The following is a 27712-nucleotide window of genomic DNA, read 5'->3' as shown; positions in this document are numbered from 1 at the left end:
TCTAGGTTTTTTGCCGCCCCAAGCAAAAAAATTTTGGCTGCCCCCCACCCCAGCCTTGGGCTCTCCCTCCCCAACCCTCTGCCGCCCCAGCCCTGGGCTCCTTCCCCCAAACGTGACGACCTTGTTCACCACAGCAATCCCTGTTTACACTTGCAGTGGGGATCAAACCGTTTCTCCTATTTTTATTTCACTTTAGTATAAATCTCAGCCCCCCCCCCATCCCCCGCAACCCCATCTTTAGTGCTCCAAATGCACATGAGGTCTAACCCTCAAACCTTGTACCCGGAAAGGGATGGGGATCTAGTAAAGAGGGTTCAGGCAGAGGAGCGGGTGTGGGGGTGCTTGGGGGCTCTACACTGGCAGAGAAGCGGGGTGTGATGTACTCGCGGAGGAGGGTGGAGGAGGAGAGGGGGTATCAGGAGGGTTGCGGGAGAAGAGGTGAAGGGGGAGGTGTGGGAGGAGAGGCTGGGGGAGGATACAAGGGGAGAGGTGTGGGTGAAGGGAGAGTACAAGGGGAAGGGGTTCGGTGAAGGAGCGATGGGGGGGAGGTACAACTGAAGAGGCTGCAAGTGGGATGGGGGGTGCAAGGGCTGAGAGGGGCAGGCGCTGACAGCTGCTTCCCCAGCCCCGTGCAGGCAGAGCCGAGAGGACGGACACTGACCCTCCCAGGTGCCTGAGCTGCGGGGGTCCCCCAGCGGGGCAGTATCTCCTGTTGCCCCGCTCAGAGCCGGGCTCTGCCTCTCCCCGCCCCTGGCGCTGTGGGGGCCCAGGGCAGGCAGCGTGGGGCTGAGGCGGGGGAGGTGCGCGGTGGGCTGGGTCCGTGGGCAGGAGGGGGCAGTTCCCTGGCAGCTTGGGCTGCCCAGCCACTCGCCCTGTCAGCGCTAGCCGGGATCCGCGCCCTCTGCCCAGCCCGGCGGCGCCCTGCACAGCCCCCTCGGGTGGGGAAACGCCGCCCTGGAGAGACTCAGAGCAGAGCATCAGCGGCAGCAGGACCCCTCCCCCCTCCCTGCATCCCGGGCCCCACTTCCCTCCCTCCCCGGCCCCTCACACACAGGCTGGACTGCCGCTGGAGAGCCAGAGCATCATCCCCCGGAGCTGAGCCCCTCTCGCCGCCGCAGCCGGGCTCAGCTCCGGGGGATGACGCTCCGGCTCTCCAGCCGCAGGGCAGCCTGAACTGCAGTTCAGCCTGTGCGACTCAGGCTGCCATGAGCGCCATCTAGCTACTGAAGCCAGAACTGCAGCGTCAGTTCCAGCGCAGCCTGAAAGCCTCAGCTGACAGGGAACATCTTGGTTCAGCGCCGGCTCCCGGCTTTTTGCGCCCCAAGCAAAAAAAAAAAGGGGGGGGGAGGGGAGTGGGCTGGAGCGCCGCCCCTTGGAAAGTGCCGCCCCAAGCACATGCTTGGAGCGCTGGTGCCTAGAGCCGGCCCTGGCCGCTGTGCACAATACGCAGGGCCGCTCTGCTGGGAGACAGTGAACTTCCCACAGCATTGAATAGCTCCAGAGTCAACACTAGCAGCCGTGTGCAGGGTGTTGTGGCTCATTGCGCCATGGCACAGTGCTGAGCGTCTGCAGCTCCACAAGGGTCCCTGACTAGAGGACTTTGATCTCCCCTCTTTTGCTTTGTCTTTCAGAAATGTAGATGGCAGCTGCTGGCTGTGAAGGACTCACGCCCGACTGACCCGGTGCAGCGCCTCCCACTGCCCACCATGATCCTCTGCATGCTGCTGCTGGCTGCCCTGCCTGAGCCATCCAGTGCCGAAGTCAACCCCGGTAGGGAGCCACCAAGCGTGGGGAGGACCCTAATCTCCTGCCTTGTGTGTTTTCATTTCCCCCCTTATTTTCCATCTTACACTGGACCCATTTGTATGAAGTTACAAACATGGTGCCAGGCGCCCAGCCTTCCCAGAGTGCAGGTGGGAATCCCAGCTCCACACTGGTGCATGGACGTATTCCCGTCCTGCCCTCCAGGTGGGTCTGCAACCAGTGAGGCTGTCTCAGCACTGGCAATCCTGCTACCACCAGGAGCCACATGGGCATGGGATGAGTAATGACAGGCAAGTGTCAGGCCGGCTCTGGGGTCCTGGGCTCACTTCAGGCAGTAAATTGCCAGATACAGGCAGGCGGGAGAGCGAGAGAGCTGCAGCCAGGAGGAGTGGAGTCTGGAGGGGCTGATGCAGGAGGAGAGGTTGGGCTCAGCTTGGCTCAGTGCTTGGTCCAGTCCCAGGGCAGAGGGACACAGGCCTTTGGATAGCGAAGGGGGACGGGGTCCTATGGGGCAGGTCATAGGCTGTAAGTGAGAGGGGTGGGACATGGTGCAGAAAGGGGAAAGTGTTAGTTGAAGGTCAGAGAAAGTCCCGGTGATGAGGTGTGTTGGTCTGTGGGATTGTCTGTAACCAGCCCCAGCGTGACACTGGGCCATGTCTTGGCCAAACCCCCGGGCACGTACGAGGGGGCAGGTCTGGCCTGGAGGGGCCTGATGGACTCTCTGCCTCTAACATTATTTCTTTGGAGCCCCCAGCGAGTGTCCTATTCTGTCCCTGCTTTGGTCCCTCTCCACTCCTCTGAGCCCCAGCGCAGCCCCAGCTCCGGGGCCGTGCTGGCCTGTAGCCAGGGCCAGAGTAAAGCAACCTGGGGCCCATGACACACCTTGACATGAGGCCCCATGTGGTGGCCCCACCCCCAACTTGGAGTGGGGTAGCAGTTGGGCTCCCCTCCTGCCTCAGAAGCAGCATTTGGAAACCTGTTCCCCCTGGAGAGGCAGGAACAGCAGTGGGTGTGGGAGGCAATACTTACCCAGGATGAAGGGTCACACCCAGAGCCCTCTGCTGGGTGGGGTTAACACCCTATTGAGGTGCACAGGGCAGCTGCCCCCCTCAGGGCTAATCACAGGACTCCAGGAGCTGGCACCCTATGCACAGGGTTATAGTCCTGATAAGCTGAATCTGTCTCTGCCTGCTGTTAGAATCTTTGGCTACTTACCGCTGCATGCACACACAGCTCTGCTAGTGCCCCTCAATCCAACCTGAAGCTCCTCTGCTCTCCCAGCCCTGGGCTTTCCCCCACCCCCCAGCTCTGCCAGTGCCCCCCAGTCCTGACACAGAGCCCCCCACTAGTCAGGTCCTGTGCTCTACCACACATACAGCTCTGCTGATCACCCTCACTTGTAATTTGCAGACCCCCTGATAGCCCAGTCCAGACATTGGCAAGTCAAATGTTGATTCTATTGTGTAGGATGTTTGCCAGACAATTATTGTTGTAGGGATGGTCTAGATAATACTTAGTCCTGCCATGAGTGCAGGGAACTGGACTAGATGACCTCTTGAGGTCCCTTCCAGTCCTACAATTCTGTGGTTCATCTATGGGCAGTGAAGTCATAAATGTCCCCGAAATAATAGCTGTCTTTGAGTGAATAGCTTCCCAAACTGAACTGGGGCCATCAATGGCACATGTGCTCATTGTCTGCCCCCACCCCTCAGATGTACACGATTCTATAAACTGGAAAGGATATTTATTATGCTGACCATAGTCAACCCTAGAAGGAGGTTCATGAACACCAACGTGGGATGCAATGGCAGAATGCAAGATGGCAGAGTATTCTGGAGTGCCGTCATTTTCGAATTGGACAGACTGGGACTTTATGTCCACTTAACAATGGGGATATCAGCGGGGTGTCTTTGCCCAGTGTTATTTTGGGAGATCCACCCTATCGTCTACTCCCCTGGCTCATGAAGCCATGATGTAAGAGCATGTGGCAGAAGGTGTAATTACACCTTGAGCGGGAACAAGATGGTGCCTTTGGCCAACTGAAGGCAAGATGGAGCTGCTTACCAAGCTGTTTGGGTGCCAGTGCGTATAATGTCATCCATTCCAGTGGCGTACGGGGCACTGTGTGACGTGCGTAGGGAGTGCTTTCGCCAGGACTGGGGCGATGACGGCGCTAGCCCGGCACAAGCAGCCAGACAGTGCAGCTAGGTCCAGGAGAGACAGGACAGTACGGGATGCCTTGGGTGGCCACATCATGGGTTTGCGGGGAGAGGGTTTGTGAGCACAATGGTGGACTATATCCGTTTGTTTATGAGTGCATCAAAAAATCATACATGATGCAAGATACATAGCTACTGGGTTTTGCTGGCTTGGTGCAGTTGCATGAATTGTACATCTGAGACCTCATTAAAATTGCCACCTTTGAGTAGCTGTTTCCTCTTAATGTTTTCAAAGTATACCTGCACAGGATTGCAGTACAAAAGCTGTAGTACAACTTTCCAACACAGGCTGGCCATCTACCACAAACTAAAGCCCAAATGCAAAACCACAAAACAAACCCACAAACCAAAATTGTCTTGCGCTTCAAATTAAAAGTCTGGTACTGATGTTTAACCTGCTCCTGTTCCCCCTCCAGCAATATGCCGATACCCTTTGGGGATGCATGAAGGGACCATCCGAGACGAAGACATTACGGCCTCCAGTCAGTGGTATGACTCCACAGGACCCCAGTATGCGCGGTGAGTTAATCCCTTGCGAAAGCAATCCAATCGTACTCTAGAATATATAAAATTGGACTGAAAATCTTTTAGCCTAAGATGAAATCCTCTTTCCCTAATGTCAGCCTTATTAAAACTCACCGCCTACCTAGGTGACCATATTCCATACTGTATTTGCATAAAGATAGAGCATAGACAGGTGACCAAAGGACTTGTGATATTCTGGTGGACACAGGCAATGCCTCTGGCAGCCTGTGTTTCAGGTGGGCTATTGCAGACAATTTGGTTGAAACTGTGAACCACACAAAGTCACTCATGCAGCTGGGACTTTTAGCATCATCAATCAATGGGGAACATTCACAATTTGTAGCACAGGAGTCCTACCGCTTCTTTGTCTGTTTCTGGATGGCCAGGTAAGCAGCAGTGACCAAGAGAGCTTTCATTCATCTTTGCTTGGCAAGTAGATGGTCACGGTTCCTTTAGAAGAACTTTTCACTGTTATCCAGGCCCCCCAGGAAGGGTGGCTGCTTACTTAGCAGTGTCTTGCGTTCAGAGCGTATTGCATCTGCATTCCATATGCAGCAGTTCCTGCAATGCAGATTTGGGTTATTCCTGCTAAAGCGTCTGTGTTCCGAGCCCTGTCTACCTTAGTGACCACCTTTCTCTCTGCTCCAGCCTGGCAGTTGAGACCAGAGGGAGTTATTGTATGCAGTGTAATTATAGCTGTGTTGATCCCAGAACGTTAGAGAGAAAGGTGGGTGATGGAATAGCTTTCATTGGACTTTATGTTCAATTAAGGTTGTTCTAATCCCATTTTTTTTAAAACCAGCAGAGTGCCTTAAAACCTGGGAAATATACAGTTAAGGAATTGTCAAATCAATTCCTTTCTCTGTCAAGAAATATTTCAATCTTTTTCCATTACCATATTTCCATTTTTCATCATTACCCTTCTTGTAAAAAGACTAACTGATGACTTACTTCCAACCTTACCCATGAATTATTGCTGTTGGTCTGTGGATAATTGTGACAGTCTGTACCCCTATGTTCACCCCTTGTGAGGTATCATTTGAAAACTCAGTCTCCAATGGGGTGGCTGGAGACAGTCAAAGAAGGGCTCCAGTTTGTTGTTTTCTGTTTGCTTATTTCGGGTGAGGGAAATAAAAACAGTAAAGCATAAAAATGAGCGGCAGTGGCACAACTGCAAAGTTAGAGCTGGCCAGATTGGAGGCAGCAGAAAAAGAGAGAGAACACCGGTACCAGATGTGGCAGGCAGAAATGAGTCCGAAAGAAACAGCTGCTGTGCTGGAAGCTGAAAAGCCAAAAGAAGAAAGAGAAGAAGCCACCCATAGAAGAGCCATGGAGCTAAAGGAAAGGATGGTGAAGCCCATAAATGAGCCAGGGAGCTAAGGGACAAAGAGGCTGAGGAGAAAGAGAGAAAATACAATCTGGAACTCTTAGAAAAACATGGAAAGATCCCATAGTCACTGACATCTCCCTCCACTGAAGGAATCCACAGCTGGGACCAGCTGTGTCCTGCTTACAAAGAGAGCAGATTGCATTGAAGAGTACTTCACCACTTTTGAAAAGCTATAAGATTCCTGAGGACAAGAAAGTCCCCACACTGATTGCAAAACTGTCTGGTAAAGCTTTGAATGTATTTAATGAAATGCCAATTCGGGAAGCTTTAATATCTTCTAAATTTGAGGAAACTGTTAGACAAAGGTTCCAAATTACTCCTGAAGTGTATAGGGTGACATTTAGAGATCTTAAAAGGAGTGCTGGCATGAGTCATAGTAAATATGTTTATAAGATGTGTGACCTAATAAGAAAATGGATAAAAGGAAAAGGGGCTGAGGATTATGACCGATTGCTTGATCTCATTGCTCAAGAACATTTCTTGAGTATGTGCACTGATGATGTAAAAAATTGCTTGTGGTTTAAATCTGTAAAATCTGTAGCAGAGATGGCTACGCTGGCTGATGCCTTTGTGTAAGCCCAGATGTCCCTTGAGCGCAAGCCACAGAAGGAGGGGTACCAACCCAGTCTAAAGAGGGATCCTGTTTTACCCCTGGGAAAAAGGAGAGTGGTTAGGAGCCTAAGTACTCAGTCCTCCAGAATCATTCCTCTCCTGGTAATCCTCATCAGAGATGGCCTGTGAAAGGGGAGGGCCCAAGAAGGTGTTACCAGTGTCTCTCTACTGAGCACCTGAAAAATCAGTGCCCTAAGCTGAAAGAAATTTAGCCCCAGCCAATCCATGTCAATGCAACTGTCATCAGCACAGAAGCCCCAGAGGCACCTACGGTTTGCTTGATGAGTTTTGTGGGCACTGGCCCTGCAAAGCCAAATATGGAATTTGTCATGGTTGTCAAGATCAATAACAGAGAGCGCATAGAGTGGAGAGACTCTGGAGTACAGATTTCTCTGGTTCCATGGAGTGTGATCCAAGAGAGCAACATGTTACCTGGCCTAATGGCAGAGCTTATGGTAGCGGGAGGATCTAGGATTCCTGTACTTTTAGCGAAAGTGCACGTGGAGTGGAAGGTGTAGAAGGTGATTTGATTGTAGGGGTGGTGGACAATATTCCCGTTGAAATGATGGTTGGGAATGATATTTGGCATATGTCTAAGGATATTAATGTAGTAACCCGCAGCAAAAGGAAATATTGTGCTGGGATCACAGAGGAGAGTAATAACGTCCCAGAAACTGTGACGGGAGATAGAGAAGGTCTCTGACTCCTCTGCAGTAGAAGGGTCCAGGGTGACTCCAGATGTGACAGCTGGTATAATATTATTTGTATTGTGGGCAGCAGCAAGGTTAGGATATTCATAGATTCTTGGACAGGAAGGGACCTCGAGAGGTCATCGAGTCCAGTCCCCTGCCCTCATGGCAGGACCAACTACTGTCTAGACCATCCCTGTTGAGTCGTGCCTCTCTAGTGTCTTTAGCAAAAGGAATGATTAAGGACAGGAGCACCAAAATACTGGAATGGTTGATACGGGAATTAATTAATAAAGAATTAAAGGAAGATAATATAATTTATGCCAATCAACATGAGTTTATGGAAAATAGAGGCTGTCAAACTAACTGGATATCTTTTTTGAAGAGACGACAAGTTGGGTTAATAAAGATAACAGTGTTGATGTGAGGCATTTGACCTGGTACCACACAACATTTTGATTAAAGAACTAGAACAATCCAACATTAATATGGAACACATTAAATCAATTTAAAAACTGGCTAACTAACAGGTTTCACAATGTACTTATAAACAGGAAAACATCATCAAACAGGTGTGTTTCTAATGAGGTCCCACAGGGATCACTTCTCGCTATCCTCCATTTCTTCTCATGTATATTCTATGCTACTTTTATGATTTTTATCAATGACCTGAAAGAAAAGATAAAATCATTACTGATCATGTTTGCAGATTTTTTTTTTTTTTTTTTTTTTAAATGGAGATATCCCATCTCCTAGAACTGGAAGGGACCTTGAAAGGTCATCGAGTCCAGCCCCCTGCCTTCACTAGCAGGACCAAGTACTGATTTTGCCCCAGATCCCCAAGTGGCCCCCTCAAGGATTGAACTCACAACCCTGGGTTTAGCAGGCCAATGCTCAAACCACTGAGCTATCCCTCCCCCCCATGATGATACAAAGCTTGGGGGGGAGGGGATTGCTAAATAACAAAGAGTACAGGTCACTAATGCACAGCCGTTTGGATCGCTTGGTAAGCTGGGCCCAAGCAAACAATATACATTTGAATACAACAAAATGCAAATGTATGCAGCTAGGAACCAAGGATGTCGGCCATACTGATACGATGCAGGACTCCATCCTGGGAAGCAGTGACTCTGAAAAAGATTTGGGGATCGTGGTGGATAATCAGCTGAACATGAGCTGCCAGTGCAACGCTGTGGCCAAAAGGACTAATGTGATCCTTGAAGGCATAAATAGGAGACTAAATTCCAGCTGGAGCAGAGAGGTTATTTTAGCTCTTTGTTGGCAGTGGTGCAACTTCTACTGGAATCCCGTGTCCTGTTCTGGTGTCCACAATTCAAGAAGGATGTTGATAAATTGGAGCGGCTTCAGAGAAGAGCCATGAGAATAATTAAAGGACTAGAAAACGTGCCTCATAGTGATAGACTCAAGGAGATTAATCTATTTCATTGAAGAAAGAGAAGGTTAAGGGGTGACTTGATCACAGTTTGTAAGTGTTGGGAGCAAAAGCATATTTAGGCCTGACACAAGCTTGCTGTGATTCAACAGTTTTGTAGCTCAGCATAAGTAGTGTTGTGGGCATGTGTAAAAAATTGCAGCATAATCCTGGTGGGTTGGGTTTTTTTGAGCGGGGGGTGGAGGAGAGGATAAAGTAACCCTAAAGCTACAAGAAACTGGTGTGAGTGAGGATAAAACCTGCACTGACATACCCTGAGATGATGGCAAGAGTTGTTAGTGGTTCAAAGTGGTTTTCAGCACTAGATATCTATAATGGGTTTTGAAGTCTGCCTGTACAGTAACTCCTCGCGTAACGTTGTAGCTCTGTTGCTGAAAAATGTGACTTTAAGCGAAACAATGTTAAACAAATCCAATTTCCCCATAAGAATTAATGGAAATAGGGGGGGTTAGGTCCCAGGGAAATTATTTTCACCGGACAAAAGACTATATAAACACACAGTATAAGTTTTAAACAAACAATTTAATACTGTACACAGCGATGATGATTGTGAAGCTTGGTTGAGGTTGTGGAGTCAGGGTGGGATATTTCCCAGGGAATGCCTTACTGCTAAAGTAAGGCTGAGTCCTCAAGGGTTAACACGTTGTTAATGTAGCCTCACACTCTACAAGGCAGCACAAATGGAGGGAGAGGAGACAGGATGGCAGACAGAGACACACACCGTGTGTGTGTGAGAGAGAGATGCACATTGCCCCTTTAAGTACGCTGATCCCACTCTAAGTATATTGCCTTTTTAAGTAGATCGGCAAGTTGAGACAGCAGCTGCTACCAGCAAACTCCCTCCGTCCTGAGCCCTGTCGTGTCCCCCCCGCTCTGTGGAGATGGCCCGATGGGGTAAGCGGGGGGGGGGGGGCAGGAGCAGGGGAGTGGGGACACCCTGACATTAGCCCCCCACTCCCCCTCTCTTGCACAGAAAGCAGGAGGCTCCAGGGAGCAGCTCCAAGGCAGAGGGCAGGAACAGCACGTGGCAGTGTGGGGAGGGACAGCTCAACTGCCCAGCAATTGATAGCCTGCTGGGCAGCTGCCGCACAGGGAACTTAGGGAGGGGAGAGCTGATAGGGGGGCTGCCAGTCCACCCTGGTTCCAAGCCCCCACCAGCTAGTTCCAACGGGCTGCTCTTCCTGCAAGCAGTGGACAAAGCAGGCGGCTGCCAAACAACGTTATAAGGGGCACTGCACAACTTTAAATGAGCATGTTCTCTAATTGATCAGCAATGTAACAACGAAACAACGTTAACTGGGACGACTTTAAGTGAGGAGTTACTGTACATGGGATTCATGGTATAAATTTGCCTTTACTTTTGAGAAAGAGCAAGTTTGCCTGGCCAGTGCTTCCACGGGGATTCCATAATAGCCCAGCCATTTTCCATACCCACATGAAACAGGCAGCTGAAGGTCTGGCCTAGGCTGATCATGTTGTACGGGATGTGGATGACATTATTATTCACACCAGCAGCAGGGAGAACTGCTTGCTGGCCCTGAGGGAAGTACTTACACGTTTACTGGAGGCTGGTTTAAAGGTTATTCCCACTAAATTCCAACTGGTGCAGCAAAAGGGTATGTTTTTGGGTGTCACACTGGAGGCAGGAGATAGATCCCTAGAGCAGGATAAGGTTAGGGTGATACTATCCTTACCCACCCCTATTGCCATGACAGGATTTTGCAGAGAATTCATCCCAGACTATGTGGAGCTGGCTGCCCCATTGCAGGACCTGTTGTGCAAATCCCGGGAGTGGTCCTGGACACACACACTCTCTCTCTGTCTCGCGTGCACAATGAATGCCCTTAAAGATCAGTTAGCAAGAGCCCTGGTCTTGGCAGTCCCATCTTCCGATCAGGACTTTAAGTTGTGCCCTGTGGGCAAGCACAGGGTTTTGGTGGCAGCTCTTACCCAGGAACACCCTGGGAAGGACAGACCTACTACATATGCCTCTCAGCGATTGCAGGGCCCTGAACGGCACTACAGTGAGTGTGAAGAGAGCCTTGTGCGCACATTGAGCTCTTCAGAAGTGTTGTTATACTGTGGGTGGTAGGAGACTCCAGCTGTCACATTATACAGGAGTCACCTGCCAGCTAATGAGGGTAGTTCTGGGACTGAGCCGATGATCTCCAGAGCTCACAACATGCATGTTTACAGCTTGTGCCAGCTTTGAGGCAGAGCGGTCACAGATTCACCTCCTCGGTGTATTGGGCACGGGGGGGGGGACGGACGGACACAACACTCACACTCACCAGTGGATTACAACAAGCAAAATGTGCAACTGGTGAGTCTCACCACAATTTACAGATTATCCCCCCCCCCCTCCGCCCCCCCAGTATAAAACTTGTTGCAAGGGTATGTCTCCGCTGCAAGCAAAGGTGTGAGCGTAGCACAGGTAGACGTACTAGGGTTAGCTTTAATCTAGCTAGCATGGGTAACAATAGCTGTATAGATGTTAGCAACAGGGCTAGCAACCAGAGTTTGTACCCAGGATCCCTGGAGGGCTTGTACTCTGATTACTAGCCTGTGCTACCACATCAGCACAGCTGTTGTTCTCTGGGCTAGCTAGACAAAAGCTAACAGGGGTCTGCCTACCACGACATCTTCACTTTGCAGCACAGACATACCCTAAGAGTTCCTCACCAGAGCCCTGTCATCCCCCCACAAGGGTCAGCAGCACAGTTTGACCATTCAGCCTTCTCATTGGTAGCTTAGGGCCTTACCATTTGAACCACAGGAACAGATGTTGGCCCCGTTCTAGACCAGCCGTTGGAGGAAGAGTTGACACACACTTTCCCTGTGGGTAACACAGCTGTTTACTAGTCAGCATGAGCAGAAGGGGGATCAGGGACCCTGGATTCTGTCCTTCACTCTGGGAGAGGAGTGTGGTTTTTTAGTGGTTACAGATAGGGTAACCAAAACTGGCTTAGCCGTTCTGAAAAGCGGTGTGGTGGGGTGGATAAGAATGGGTGTTGTCATATTAGAGAGCTGGGTCTGTGGGGACCTCACATTAGCTCTCTATTAACTCATTTATCAAATGAAAAGGGTGGGGAATGTTCAGCAGGTCTCCCCTGACTGCTTTCTAGGTTGGTGGTCCTGGCTGTAGTGAAAAATAAGGCAGTGAGGTTCACAGGAATTTAAACACCGCTTAGAAGAGGGGAGGTTTCAACTCCTGTTCTCCTCTTTCCCAGCTCAGAGAACTGTCGCCTTGGCTGCACAGGTATTCGGTGAGTCTATGTTGGGTTCTCATGCTGTGTCAGGTTCAATCGTCAAGGCTGTCAGGTTCAGCTTGGCACCCAAACGTTCAGTTATGCTTATGAAATGCTGTCTAGACAAACTCTCCCAATGTATAACTGATAATCAGCACGAGGAGCAACAATGTGGCCAAAGGACAGGGCCTGTCCCAAGGTGCTTGAGATTTCTTTACAAAAGGGGGACAAAGAAAAGTGAGACGATACAGTGAAAAATTGCCACTTCAATTCATTTTTATTAAACATAAGCAATTCAGGGCTCACATTTGATATTCTGCACTTTGGGGGGGTTTTTTACATACGATTTTTACAAAATAAAGGTTTAATGCTCCTCTCAAACTGAAGTCCGCCACGCACCCTGAGCTATTGCTGCTCCACAAGTCAAGGGGAGATGCGGGGATAAAACCCACTTATCGGGGGTGGGGTGTCAGTTACTGTAACCAAATGTCATCCTAGGCATGTCGACTTCTGAAGCGACTGAGGCAGACCCATCCACCTGTGCGGTCCTCATTCACTACACAGCCCTGAGCACCATCCAGCCTTTCTATTGGGCATTTCCTAACTTTGGAGGTTTTGACTCTGCAGCCGTATGGCATGTGTTCGTATATAGGCCTGTTTGTTAGCCTGAGGGAGAATTTTGGGTTTGACTTTTTGATATTCTTATATCCTTACTAATGTGTGAACAAAGAACAAAGACATTGTGTGTTGCTTCTGCCCACAAAGCAGATGGGGTGAAAAGAGATGATGAGATAAGATGATTTAGTTGGTGTTGGTCCTGCTTTGAGCAGGGGATTGGACTAGATCCTCCTCTTCCAACCCTAATCTTCATGATTCTATGAACTAAAGCAGTGCTTCTCAAAGCCGGTCCACTGCTTGTTCAGGGAAAGCCCCTGGCGGGCCAGGTCTGTTTGTTTACCCACTGCGTCTGCAGGTTCGGCTGATCGCAGCTCCCACTGGCCGCGGTTCGCCACTCCAGGCCAATGAGGGCTGCAGGAAGGGCGGCCAGCACATCCCTCGACCCGCGCCACTTCCCGCAGCCCCCATTGGCCTGGAGCAGTGAACCGCGGCCAGTGGGAGCCGCGATTGGCTGAACCTGCGGACGCGGCAGGTAAACAAACCGGCCTGGACCGCCAGGGGCTTTCCCTGAACAAGCGGCAGCCCAACTTTGAGAAGCACTGAACTAAAGTGTTTTGGATATCATGGGAGTGTATGAGCACACACTGGAAGGCTGCCTAGCGCCTCTCTCAAGCCAAGGTCAAGCGATCAGTTAGGAGGGGCAAGGGGGGATGGGAGGGAGGCATAAGAAACACTAAAAGTCAAAGAAAAGCCTGGCCTTGGCCAGACATGACCTGACTCCTTACCCCTCCCATGGGATACAAAAGAGGTGGGACAAAGACCCCAGACTCACAACCCTCCAAAACGGAACATGACGGTAAGTTGTAAGGGGTGTGACTAGGGGCGTGCACTGCAGGTATATTTGGGCCTGCTAAGAAGGAGGAGGTGGGAGTGGGGAACGGGGACATAGGCAAGGCTCTGCAGCATCAGAGCTGGGAAGGGGGACACTGGGAAACAGACTCTGCTGGTGCGTAGCGCTATAGATATGTTTGCTTGGAACTAACCCCAATAAACATCGCATTGTCTGCACTTCGGACTTCTGGTCTTCTGCTTTCTGTCTGCATGACAAGAACCAGGGGAGGGGGTGAAGGGAAAGCCCTCTAGCAGATGCTTTTACCATAGGTTTGTTGTTTGTTTTTGTATCATAGCAGATATCTATATATACAGTGCAATTTACAGATGAAAAGCTGACATGATGTCTTCGGTCTCTTCTACACAGGCACTTAAAGCATTGTCAACCCCCATGCTGCTGAACGGAGGCTGGGGGTGCCAAATATGGCAGTGTAAACAAGGCGTACTAGCAATAAGTCATGCCAAAGCGACTATGTCAGCCTTTGGGGCACTTGTTCATCTCTTGCCTCACAATGCTGCAGAAGCCCTGGAGTGGCTTATGGATGGACTGAAGAAGTCACCGTGTCTGTGCCAAAGAACACAGGCTAGGATAGTGCCCCTTCATGCTGCAGATCCTTCCTTGGGAGGGAGGAGTGCCTGGAAGACTAGATCCTTGGGAGTAAGGCCTTTTAGGTGTGCATCTCTCACCCCATCAGGTTGCAGAGGGAAGAAGGGGATGGAGCGTGGTGCCCAGCAGGCCTGTTGCAGCCGGAAGATGTGCAGTTCCTCCAAATCGATCTCCACAAACTCTTTTTCATCACGCTGATTGGGACGCAGGGACGGCATGCCCGTGCCACAGGCAAAGAGTTCGCCCGTGCCTACCGCATCGATTACAGCCGCAGTGGGGAGCGCTGGATCTCCTGGAAAGATCGGCAGGGCAGGCAGGTGGGTGCAGAGGGGGGGTTTACAGAGCTCCTATCCTCTCAACACAGCCTCTGGGCTTTCCATAGCAGTTGTAAAAGCCACATGGACTTTGAATTCCAGGAGATACAGTCCCCCTTTACCTTTGCCTGCTGCCTGTCGCTAGAGCATCTCACCTCTGTGTTAATGCTAAACCTTGCCAAGGGCTCTGCCGCTGGGCCTGACTCCCCAGTCTACTAGGATATGCAGCACAATTCTCTGTAACTGAGCCCCAAGCACCAGCCATTCTCCTCACCTGAGTCACCTGGCTAACCCCCAGACCCCACATGCCTGGATGCTCAGCTAAGATATGTTGAAATCCAGGTCTGGCACCATGTGCCCACCACCTTCCCACTAGCCAGGGGTGTTTCCTCTCCTCGCCTAAACTACAAACTGCAGAGCCATCTTTTCTGCTGCCTTGAGTGCAGCAGGCCTCCACCCAGAGCACCCTTCTCTGAGGAGGGGAGGGCATACAGAATGGGGGTGGATTGGATATCGGTTGGGTAGGATAGGGGGTATGCTGGATGCCTGTCTTTAAAAGAAGGCTAAGTTGGTTATACTCAGGACAATTGCCCCTCTCAGAGCTATCGTCTCAGACTCTCTTCAGACTCAGGCAGACGGTGCTACATTAGTTACACCCAGGTCATGTCTTCAAGATTTTTTTTCAACACCCGTGAGAACAAGTGACTGTTTTTTTCTCTTAATGTAGCTGGGATTCAGACATAATCACATGACTCCCAGATCCTGGACCTGGTAGGCCCAGACCTTAATCCAGCTCTGGGTGGAATGCTAACTATTGCAGTGACATTCTCCATCGCTGGAAATGCTCAGCAGGTCATAATGAGCTGCTTTATCTGACACTAGAACACAGTGAACATTGATTGCCATCTTTTGATTCTCTTGTTAATGAATGACATACATCCTGGATAACAAAAGGTTCCTGCTGGTGTATCACCAGCCATCACAAGTCTCTTGCTGCTCCGTCATGTTGTCAGATTGTTATTATCAATAATCATTATTTTTTTAAATTTATCATGTATTATAGCACGAACAGCCTCTAATGTGAGGGAAAAGGGGATGTCAGCTGGTGAGGCAGAGGGTTCAGGACCCCATCATGCCAACCATTCTGGGCCAAAATCATCCTTTGTTTAAGTCTATTCACTTCACTGGATTTACACCAGAATTGAATTTCTCCCACTGTCTCCAAACTGCAGAGCCCAGCTTCTCCCAAGCCCGCTGCCCTGCCCAGAGCAGTGAGGGGCTGTGTGATTGTGCTGCCCTAGCCCCCCCCCCGCCCTGCACACAGCAGGGAGGGGCTCTGCGAGTGTTGGAGTCAGACAGTTGTGCTTTGTTTTGCCAGCTTCTTTTTTCCAGGCTCATTCTCTCCAGCTGCATTTAAGGCCATGAGTGTGTGTCCTGCTGTGTTTGCAGCTGGTCACTTAAGTCATCCTCTGTTTCCAGGTGATTCAAGGCAACATTGATACATACGATGTGGTCCTGAAAGATCTTCGGCCCCCAATCATTGCCCGTTATATCCGGGTGATCCCTGTAACGGAGCTGCCCATGACTGTCTGCATGAGGGTGGAGCTCTATGGCTGCATCTGGTTTGGTAAGGACCCGTTTTCATATTCCTTCTACAGGGGCTACCCAGGGTCCCTTGGCTGCCTGTCCCCAGCACTGTGATGAGGACACACTGGCTGCCCCACTCTTGCAGTGAGTGCCAGGCCCTTACAGCTTCCTGTTGACCAATGTTTGCTCAGATCAAGAAGGAAGAGGAAACCCTGTGGACAGAGAAAATGAGAAGCGGCTGCTGACGTGTTTTCTCAGCTCTGTGGCCTTCTTTTCTAGATGGTTTGGCGTCCTACAGCATCCCTGAGGGAGGGACGATAGCGGCCCCTGGCTCTCCCATCATTTACCTGAATGACTCAACCTACGATGGCTTCCAGGAGCGCAGGTGGGACTGGCGGCCCTGGTCTCTCTCTGGCACTGTGCATCTTGTCTCCTCTTTGTCCCTGAGCCTATCGCTATACTTTTAGTCCCAGAATCCTTCTGGAATCGGCCACTTTGCTAGTTGAGGGATGTGGTTGTTTTAATTCCTCTGGTGATGTGTTGGGCAGATACTGTCCCTAAAGGGCATGCAGGCCTGTAGTGCATCAGACCCATGCCCTTCTGGCTGGTGAAAGTAAGCGGGAAAGTACTGGGTCCATTGCTGGAGACGGCGGGATGAAGGGGGTCTGCATACACCCGTTGTTATATGGCCAGCTATTGTCCAGGTTTTTGCCTTCCCCTTTTGGTTAAAAGGATGGAGAGAGTTGTAGAGACACAGCTGTCACAGGACTCGTCTGCGTCAGAGCCCTGTGACCCTTGTCAGGCTGGGTACAAACCAGGGTTTGACTCCGAGGCTGCACTTATTGCGTTGGTCAGTGATCTCCTAGTGATGGACATTGATCAGGTCTCCCTGCTTGTACTATTAGATATGTCAGCTGCTTTTGTTATTGTCGATCACTAACGTTGCTAACCCATCTGCTGCTCCATGGGGGAGTGGAGGAAACTGCTGTGAGTGGCTTTCTGCCAGGGAGGTTCCAGAGATCGGGGCATGGTTGAGGCTCAGTCCAGGCAAGACAGAGGTAATGCTAACTACAGCAACTTCTAGGACTGAGGTTGTCTAACCACCATTGGCACCTCAAGGTTACAACTTGGGGGTCTGGCTAGACCTGCACTGGCATTGAGGAGATCAGGTGGTAGCAGTGGACAGTAGGTGGCAGCTCTGTGGTCCAGTGTGAGAGGGTACACCCACCCTTCACAAAGAAGGCCTCTGCATATGGCAGCCTCATTGTCCCTTTGCCTCAAGTGTCTCTTCTACAGCTTTTCCCACTCCCCTTGTATCAGGGGCAGCAGTCTCAAACCGTCTGTGAGTCTCTCACACTCCCATTCTATCAGGGGCAATCTCCTGCACAGTCTTTCAGACTCCCTTTGTATCAGGGTGACCATCATTGCCCGCATTCTCCGCCAACTGTGATGGGGTGCTCCACTCACTGCTAGGATGGCGCCTCCTCCTGGTAACGCTGGGGAATAGCGCGTGAGGTCAGCGCCCCTTCCATGCCATCTCTCCGGGTCAGCCCCCTTTGCATGCCGTCTCTCCGCCTCTCTCTCTGGGTCTGCAGCCCTTCTCTCACAGCACGAGACCTCCAGCCAGGTCACTCTATGCATTTTCCCCTTCCAGGGTATCAAAGTCTTTCAAAGTCTCTCTGCACACGAGCAGTCTCAGTCACTGCCCCATGGTGCCATTTCCTCAGTGGCTGGGGAACCCAGGCCCGCCCTCTACTCCAGATTCCAGCTCAGGGACCCTCTAGCTAGCAGTCAAGGTTTGTTCCCGTCTAGACTTTACTGCCTTTCCCTGAGCCCTACCCTACCTTCCCCACTGGGTTTGCTAGCCCCAAAGCACCTCCCTTCTCCCAGGGAGCGACTGCAGTTTCCCAGCCACCCCTCTGCTTCCAATTCCCTGTCTTTATAGTCCCAGCCCAGCTCATTTCTCCGCAGCTGGGCTGTCTGACTCAGTCATGGGATTACTTAGCCACCTGATTCCCCTCAGCTGTGGCTTGTGGGGTTAATTAGCCCCCTTCTCGGTCTTCATTAACCCTTTCTGGGCAAGTGTGTGGTAAACAGCCCATCCGTTTGCTTTAAGATATTTACTTTGGATATTTTTACCCTCTGATGTTGACAATTTCTGCTTTAATGGTTACAAAGCTTTAATTTTTTGAATCTCAACATCTACTATCATTAAATAATTATTGTCTGATCCCCCATAATTTCCTGCAACTATAAATATTTAAATAGATAAAAAAATTAAAATGCTTAAAAATAAACATTGATATTATCTATCAGAATTATAAAAAAAAATCTGCCAAGCGTAGTTATAACCATTGATTTTAACTTTCCAGTCATGTGAATCTTTCCACCGGGTTTCAGTAATACCAACCAACTAGATCGAATTTATGCTCATAAACAAGCAATTCCAACTCATCTGGTTTGTTACCCAGGCTCCCAGCAGTGGTGTGTAGGCAGTTCATGTCTTCTCTTCATGTCTGTGTGCTTCTTGATTAATGTTGTTCTCAAAATCTCCATTTTGAGCTAAGTCCTCATGTCTTCCCTCTGTTCATCCTCCCCATTTGCTATTACTATAACGCCCTCCTGACTACGCAAGCTAGCCTGTCCTGCGGAGATTGGTTCCCCTTCTGCTGAGATTGAGGCCATCCACACTGTACAGCCCCCTCTTCCTGTAGAAGGAGGACCAGTGTTACTCTACCTTACCCTACACCACTTCACAGCCTGCGGTTCACTTCCAGAATCTTCTGCCTTCCTTTGCTCAGGGGACAGGAACAGCCTCTGAGAAGATGGTTTGGACATTCTTCTTCTTCAGTACCCTTCCCAGTTCCCTGCAGTTATCTATAATCTATGATGCAGTGTCATTAGTGCCAATATGCACCATCACCAGAAGACCCTTGACTTCAGAAGCTCATCCAATCTGAGAGTGACCTCTCGTGTGAGTAAAATCGACCCAGGGTAAGTATGGGTGGCAGAATCGAGCCCTACAACCTAGTCACCCATTAGCATGATCTGTAGCATTCATATTTACTACATTTAGAATGAGAAACAATTATCCAGTGACTTCAGCAGTGAAGACTGGCAAATAAAAAGAGTCAGACACCTTGATGTAGAATTATATTATCTTGCCCCTGCTTACCTTCCAGAAGTTTCTAGATTCCAGTAATACAGCCCCTTTCCACACCCCAACAGTTCTCAATTCTCAAGTTTTATGCCCTGGAAAATGGGTTGAGAGCAGGTTTAATACAAGAAAGCCAAGCCAGTAGCAGATCCCTCACAAGAGCTTAATACTGCCGAACAAAGCTAAGCAGAGAGTGAGAAAGAGTTGCTTGCAGCCTTGTATGCAATGAGAAAGTTTCATTAGTTTACTTTCAGCAATAACAGTCCTAATTCAGACCGATCACAAGCCTTTGGAGGCACCTTTTAGGAAGCCATCCATTAGCACACTTTTGGAGAATGTTTCTGCAGCTCCAGAAGCACAACCTCGCAGTACAATACACCCACACAGGCTGAAGGTCCTGGTGGAGACGACGTTCACAGTAATGGTCGAATCCCCTCCAGAAAAGGGAGACTCATTTGCAGAGGAGAGATGGATATATGCTGTCAGGCTGGGAGGCCTGCTATCACAGCAGCCGTTCAAGAAGTCACTAAAGGAGATTCACAGCTCCAAGTAGTAATGACAGTAATGACGTGGCCAAGAGAAAAGAAGGATGATGTTCCTGGCTTATGAAGGAGCAGGACTTCTCTTTGGTAGAGGAATGGTAGTCATTCCTGAGTGCCAGAAAAAGAAATTCTCAATTACATCTCTCTCTCTCTATCTATGGGTTTTATATCACTGCCCATCATCATAGTATCCGAGGGATAATAGTAAAGTCCATAATGGATTTCATGAGGTGAACCCAAGACCAGAGCAATGGCTTGGCATGATCTGTGATACTGGGATTATCATAGAAGGATGTTCATTATGTGAAAAGAGTAGCCACCGTGATCCAGGAGAGCTGTTATGTTTCCATGCTGTCCATGAAGGAGAATTCCCACTCTGGCAGAGTCACTTTTACCAGCATGCTTCAGAACATAAAATTGGCCACACTGTGTCAGATCAATGATCCATCTAGCCTAGTGTCCTGTCTTCCTACAGTGGTCAGTGCCAGATTCCTCAGAGGGAATGAACAGGGCAATTAACAAGTGATACATCCCCTGTCCTCCACTCCCGGTTTCTGGCAAACAGAGGCTAGGGAAACCCAGAGCATAGGGTTGCATCCCTGACCATCTTGGTTAATAGCCATTGATGGACCTATCCTCCATGAACTTATCTAGTTCTTTAGTGAACCCTGTGATAGTTTTGGCCTTCGCAACATCCTCTGGCAACAAGTTCCACAGGTTGACTGTCTGTTGTGTGAAGAAGTATTTCCTTATGTTTGTTTTAAACCTGCTGCCTATTAATTTCATTGAGTGACCCCCCTGGCTCTTGTGTTATGTGAAGGAGTAAATAACATTTCCGTATTCACTTTCTCCACACAAGTCACAGTTTTACAGATCTCTATTATATCCCCTCTTAGTCATCTCTTTTCCAAGCTGAAAAGTCCCACTCTTTTTAATCTCTCCTCATATGGAAGATGTCCCATACCCTTAATCATTTTTGTTGCCATTCTCTGTACGTATTCTAATTCTAATATATCTTTTTTGAGACGGGCAACCAAAACTGGGAGTACCCTGGGTTAATATAGTGACATTATGATATTTTCGATCTTATTATCTATCCCTTTCCTAATGGTTCCTAACACTCTGTTAGCTTTTTAGACTGCTGCTGCACATTGTGCGGATGTTTTCAGAGAACTATCCACAATGTCTCCATGATCTCTTTCTTGAGTGTATAGTTGGGATTATGTTTTCCAATGTGCATTAGTTTGCATTTATCAATACTGAACTTCATCTATTATTTTGTTGCCCAGTCACTCCGTTTAGTGAGATCCCTTTGTAACTCTTCACATTCTGCTTTGTACTTAACTATCTTAAGTAATTTTGTATTGTCTGAAATTTTGCCACCTCACTGTTTACCCCTTTTTCCAAATCATTTATGAATATGGTGAACGGCATTGGTCCTAGTACAGACCCCCTGTCTCTCCATTCTGAAAACTGACCATTTATACCTATCCTTTGTTTTCTGTTTTTTAACCAGTTACTGATCCATGAGAGGACCTTCCCTCTTATCCCATGTCTGCTTACTTTGCTTAAGAGCCTTTGGTGAGGGCCCTTGTCAAAGGCTTTCTGAATGTCCAGGTACATTATATCCACTGGATCACCTTTGTCCACCTGTTTGTTGACCCCCTCAAAGAATTCTGATAGATTGGTGAGGTCTGATTGCCCTTCACAAAAGCCATGTTGACTCTTCCCCAACAAATCAGGTTAATCTCTGTGTCTGATAATTCTGTTCTTTACTGTAATTTCAACCAATATGCCTGGTACTGAAGTTAGGTTTATCGGCCTGTAATTGCCAGAATTGCCTCTGGAGCCTTTTTAAAAAATTGGCGTCACATTACCTGTCCTCCAGTCATCTGGTACAGAAGCTGATTTAAATGATAGGTTACATGCCACAGTTAGTAGTTCTGCAATTTCATATTTGAGTTCCTTCAGAACTGTTGGGTGAATCCCATCTGGACCTGGTGACTTATTACTGTTTAATTTATCAATTTGTTCCAAAAACTCCTCTATTGACACCTCAATCTGGAACAGTTCCTCAGATTGGTCACCTAAAAATAATGGCTCAAGTGTGGGAATCTCCCTCACATCCTCTGCAGTGAAGACTCATGCAAAGAATTAATTTAGCTTCTCTGCAATGGCCTTATCGTCCTTGAATGTTCCTTTCTCACCTTGATTGTCCAGTGGCCCCACTGACTGTTTCGCAGGCTTTCTGCTTCTGATGTACTTAGACATTTTATTGCTGTTAGTTTTTGAGTCTTTGGCTAGTTGCTCTTCAAATTCTTTTGTGGCCTGCTTAATTATAATTTTACACTTTACTTGCCAGAATTTATGCCCCGTTCTATTTTCCTCAGTAGGATTTAACTTCCAGTTTTTAAAGGATGCCTTTTTGCCTCTAACCGTTTCTTTTACTTTGTTGTTTAGCCATAGTGGCACTTTTTTGGTCCTCTTACTTTTTTTTTTAAATTTGGGGTATACATTTTATTTGAGCATCTATTATGCTTTTAAAAAGTTTCCATGCAGCTTGCAGGCATTTCACTTTTTGGACTGTACCTTTTAATTTCCGTTTAACTAGCTTCCTCATTTTTGTGTAGTTCCCCTTTCTGAAATTAAATGCTACACTGTTTGGATTCTTTGGTGTTTCCCTCAACAAGGATGTTAAATTTAATTGTTATGGTCACTTTACCAAGCAGTTCAGCTTGGATCAGATCAGATCCTGTGCTTCACTTAGGGCTAAATCAGGAATTGCCTCTCCTCTTGTGGATTCCAGGACTAGGTGCTCCAAGAAGCAGTCATTGATGGTGTCAATAAATTTTGTCTCTGCATCCCATCCTGGGGTGATATGTAGTCAGTCAATATGGGGATAGTTGAAATTCTCCATTATTAATTGAGTTTTCTATTTTGTATAGCATGTCTAATCTCCTGGAGCATTTCACAATTACCATCACCATCCTGGTCAAGTGATCGCTAGTATATCTCTGCTGTTATATGCTTATTATTCAAGCATGGAATTTCTATCTCTAGAGATTCTATACATCTTTACAGTTTGATTAATTTAAGATTTTTATTCTCTTTGACTGTATGCTTTCTTTCACATATAGTGTAACTCCCCCACCAGGGAGACCTACTCTGTCATTCCTATGTATTTTGTACCCTAGTATTACCATGTCCCATTGATTATCATTGTTCCACCAGGTTTCTGTGATATACTCATTTAATATCAGATACTCAAGTTCACCCATCTTAGTATTTAGACTTCTAGCATTTGTATCCAAGCACTTATGAAATTTGTCAGTTGTCTGCCATTATGTGATGTAATTGAATGGGATTCTTTTTCATTTGACTTTTTCTCTTCAGTTCCTACCTGAACTTTATCAACTTCCATCCTTCCCTCCTTACTAGGATATAGAGAATCTTCCCATTATAAGACCCTGTTTTCAGTTTGTTCTAACTTTGCCAAACTTGAACAGTTCTGGCTGAAATTTTCTATGCTGGGTGTCTGTTTCAGGCTGATTTTTTTTTTTTTTTTTTTTTTGTTAAGTTTCAGCAAAAACTCTTCAGCTGCTTCCAAGAATAAAATTAAGGAAAAATATGTTGTTTTGCACATGTTAAAAACGTCTTACAACCGTTTCATTGAGAAGTTCTAGAGCTTCCATACTGTACAGCAGGGACATGAGATTTTGCCACCGGGTCACCCTCATGCCAGCAAAATGCCTTTTGCGGACTGTACCTGTGAAAACCTGCTGAAATTTGGATAAGATAAAAGGCTCTGAAAAAAATCTCAGTTCGCATGTGCTGAACAGAGAGTTGTTAAAGTCTGACAGTTTAGTTATTCAAAGAGAAAGGATAAGAATGAGTCAGTAGCTTGGTGGTTAGGGAACTCCTCAGGGGGCTAGGGGGAGTTAACACAAGTTCAAGTCCCTGCGCCAATGAATATTTAATTATTTATACAAAGTGGAACAGCTTCGACAGGTGAAAAAGCCCCACCTCAGGATAGCCTGGCAGTTAGGATACTCGCATGGGAGGGGGGAACGTAGGGGTTCAAATCCCTGCTCCAGAGCAATCATTCAGATCTGGGTCCACACATCGCAAGTAAGTGCCCCATCAACTGGACTGTAAGGTGGGTCCCGCCCCCTCCTTCATGTCAAAGTCACAAATGGTTTTGGGTTGACGGCAAGTGCATTTTTCAGCAAATAAACTATTAGTCTGAAAAATTGCCATGGAGGTTGCTGATCCCCTTCCACGCACAGGTGAGTTCCATGCACAGATCAAGGAGACACAATCAGGCCCATACGGAAACTCTGTTAAGGGTTTCCAGGACATTAGAATAGTCTGCAGGAGCAAAATGTCTGAAGTATGTTATCCTCACTCCATAGGGGCTCTTCCATCTAAGAGGTTAACTCAGGTGTCCTGGAAAGTCCTGCCCAAATCCAAAGCCACCGTCTCTCAGGAGAATCAGAGTTTGGGTGTGTTGCTGTCTACAGGCTGGATTTGGAGGTCCCTTGCTCAGGTGCAAGAGACTCCCCTTTCGCACATCTGCACAAGGGTCTCCATGGTAACTGCCCTTGCCCAATCTGCATGGTGGCACACAGGGACCGTGCTCTCCCAGGGGAGGGGAGCAGGCAGGGTCCACACAAGCCCCTGGAGGTGAGGAGCAGCCTTCCTGTGATAGTCTCCCCAGCGCTGCCCCTCGGCAGGCAGCTCCACACGGCCCCCTCCACAGCTCAGTGGCAAAAATCCCAGGGTTGAGCCCCACCTATTTGGTGGAACTGAAATGTCCCTTTTTAGAGTCTCCATTTTCTTTCTCAGGAGTTGTCCGTGGCTGTGTTTTGCTCTCATTGGCAAATGGTTCAGATCAGCACACAAACTGCTGGCCGTATCCAGTGCAGGGCTTGGCCCTGCCTAAACCACTCAGCAAGAGAAAACTGCCTATGTATGTTCCTGAGCTGCTTGTGTTCTGATCCACAAAGGGGCGTGACAGACTCTGGAAAGGCTCTGAGCCCAGTGATATCTTCTCCAATCTCTGCTTTTGCACTGGCCGCTTGGCTACAGCTTCTCATGCAGGAGTAGAGAAAAGGCTTCTCACTGTCCCTCAAAACAGAAGAAGCTGCCTTGGGTCAAGGAGTGGCTGGGAACATTCAGGAGATAGTCGGGACTGAAACTAGGTACTCGTCTCTTCAGGGTGTTGTAGGTATAATGAAATCAATCCTTTCTCAGTACCAAGAGAGGAATAGAGGTCAAACCCGGAAGAGTCTATGATTCTGTTTCAGAGTAGCAGCTGTGTTAGTCTGTATCCGCAAAAAGAACAGGAGTACTTGTGGCACCTTAGAGACTAATTCATTTATTTGAGCATAAGCTTTCGTGGGCTACAGCCCACTTCATCAGATGCATAGAATGGAACATATAGTAAGAAGATATATATACATACAGAGAAAACGAAAAGGTGGAAGTTGCCCTACCAACTCTAAGAGGCTAATTAATTAAGATGATCTATTATCAGCAGGAGAAAAAAAACTTTTGTAGTGATAATCAAGATGGCCCATTCCAGACAGTTGACAAGAAGGTGTGAAGATACTTTAAGTACTTACTATATGTTCCATTCTATGCATCTGATGAAGTGGGCTGTAGCCCACGAAAGCTTATGCTCAAATAAATTTGTTAGTCTCTAAGGTGCCACAAGTACTCCTGTTCTTTTTGTGATTCTGTTCTCTCTCTTCTCTGGTGCTCTGCCTAACCATGAGCCGTTTCTTGCTAGGCATTTGTATGGAGGTCTGGGCCAGCTAACAGATGGCGTACTGGGACTGGACGATTTCACACAGAGTCATCAGTACCGTGTGTGGCCAGGGTATGACTATGTCGGCTGGAAGAATGAGAGCTTCAGCACAGGTTCTGTCGACATGGAGTTTCAGTTTGACCGGCAGAGGAACTTCACCTCTATGAAGGTACTGCAGTCTTTCCCCTCTCCCCAGATCTTGGCTTTGTCAGTGTGGGACACAGGATGCCAGATTCTCCTCAGCATTCTGGTTCTGGGCTGATACCTCCACGCAGGTTCTGTTCAATGTTTATTTCAATACGAAGTTGCATTGGCTCTGGCTCTGTTTGTTTGTGGCCTTTAGTGTATCGTAATGAATTACTTTATGGGCAGAAATATTTGTAGAAACAGCTCATTTGAAGTGAATTTTAGAGAATATTTTGAACTTGCAAATGCAAGTTTTCTCACTGGAAATGTGATTCTAAAAGCCACTCTCACTCAGTGAAGGTACAGAAACATACCAAGTAATACACCAGACATCCTTAGATACAGACAGGAGAAAAAGGAAGCCTTAGAACAAACTGTGAAATTAAAGAGAAACAAGTTGCCAGGACAGACATTGTTGCCAGGACATTGTACCACCAGGAATTCGGAAAGAACTTAGAACTTAAGAACAAAGCCGCCTAGCTGCTAAAAAATGTATGCAATCGCTCATTAAAATCAGATACTACAGCACAGAACTGTATGATAACAAATGTACCTACACTTAGAAAAGGTGCTGGGATCATGCAGGATGTATACACCAATGAGCCTTACTTCAGTGTCTGGAAAATTGGCTGAAACAATAATTAAAGACAGAGATATAGAGTGTCTAGATGACCATGACATGACAGGGGAAATACAGCTCCGGTTAAGGAGAGACATGCCTCTCCTGTCTCCTATGGTACCTGGAGAGTGCCAGTAAAATACTTGATAAAGAAGAAGCAGTTTATTTGTGTTTTCAAATAGCTGTTGGCAAAGTCCCGTACAAGTTGTCATTTGTGAAAGGTGAGAGGTCAAGTTCTGTCATGAGTTCAAAACTGGCTAAGAGGTAGAAAACAAACAGTAAGATTAATAAAGATGAGATCAATTAACAGAATCTGGTCCTAGAGTCAGTGTTGTTTAGTATATTAATTAATCATGTAGAAAAGGGGTGAGCAGTCAGATGGGAAAATTTACGTAAATCAAGACTAGGGGAGACTGAAAGGAACTTCAGTGGGACCTGAGCACATTAGGTGAATGGGCATCACAATGATGGGTGACATTCAGTGCTGACGAACGCCAAGTAATGCACATTGGGAGGAATGATTTGTGTTGGGATCTACGTTTCCTATAACATTTTAGGAGAAAGTTCTGGGCATAGCTGTAGACATTGCAGTGAAAACACCTGCTTAGTGTGCAGTGGCACTAGAGAGAAAACTGTGAGGATACCTGGGACAGGAAATAATAATATATAATTTATATAATGTCATTATATAAATTGGTATGATGTCCTTCCCTGGAAAACTCATCAGTACTGGTCACCCTGTCTTGGAAAGATACAGCAGAAAGGAAGGGTCCAGTGACAGGTGAGGAGAATGGTTAGAAGCCGGTAGAGGCATGAGGGGAGATGGATTAAATTGGACGGAAAAAGAGTGATGTTCTCTCAGACTCTGCCCACAGACCAAGCTCCCCTAGTTCACTTGCCAAAACAAGACTCCACTCACAGTAGCGCTTTGCAATCTGATTGTCCCTTCTCTTTCTCCCATGCTTTCAATGACAGTGAAAGAGCTACACTGTCGTCAGGTAATTTCAGTGAATGATCTTTGGCAATAACTAGAGGAAGAGTACATCTCTCCCAGAGCCATCATTTCAGACTCATTCGTTCACAAGTTAAAGGGCATTTTCACAACCATTTACATTTTTTTAAATGAAAGCAGAGATTCCTGAGCACAAGAAAAGTACAGTTAGGCCTTGGCTACACTGGCAATTCACAGCGCTGCACTTGCTGCGCTCAGGGGTGTGAAAAAACACCCCCCCTGAGCGCAGCGAGTGCAGCGCTGTAAAGCGCCAGTGTAATCAGCGCCTGCAGCGCTGCACGCTCCCTCGCAGCGCTGCAAGCTATTCCCCTCGGAGAGGTGGAGTACTTGCAGCGCTGCGAGACAGCTCTCGCAGCGCTGGCGGCGCGACTACACTCGCGCTTCACAGCGCTGCCACGGTAGCACTGTGAATCTGCGAGTGTAGCCAAGGCCTTAGACCAACTGCCCTGGGAAAAGTACAGTTAAACCAA

At 48.0% G+C, this 27712-nt stretch overlaps 1 protein-coding gene across 1 annotated transcript in view; it reads left to right on the top strand.

Annotated features, from left to right (window-relative positions):
• Positions 1-1706: 1706 nt before the first annotated feature.
• Positions 1707-27712, top strand: part of LOC135891249 (discoidin domain-containing receptor 2-like) — a 74665-nt gene continuing 48659 nt past the window's right edge. The window contains exons 1-6 of the mRNA XM_065418766.1: positions 1707-1770; positions 4400-4502; positions 14105-14333; positions 15810-15957; positions 16197-16302; positions 25408-25594. Coding sequence (XP_065274838.1) covers positions 1707-1770; positions 4400-4502; positions 14105-14333; positions 15810-15957; positions 16197-16302; positions 25408-25594 — 837 coding nt within the window. The remainder of the gene's footprint in view (positions 1771-4399; positions 4503-14104; positions 14334-15809; positions 15958-16196; positions 16303-25407; positions 25595-27712) is intronic.

Source organism: Emys orbicularis, chromosome 18 (assembly GCF_028017835.1).
Source record: "Emys orbicularis isolate rEmyOrb1 chromosome 18, rEmyOrb1.hap1, whole genome shotgun sequence".
NCBI lineage: Eukaryota > Metazoa > Chordata > Testudines > Emydidae > Emys > Emys orbicularis.
The sequence above is the reverse complement of the archived record's forward strand: the minus strand, read 5'-3'. Positions and strand labels throughout refer to the sequence as shown.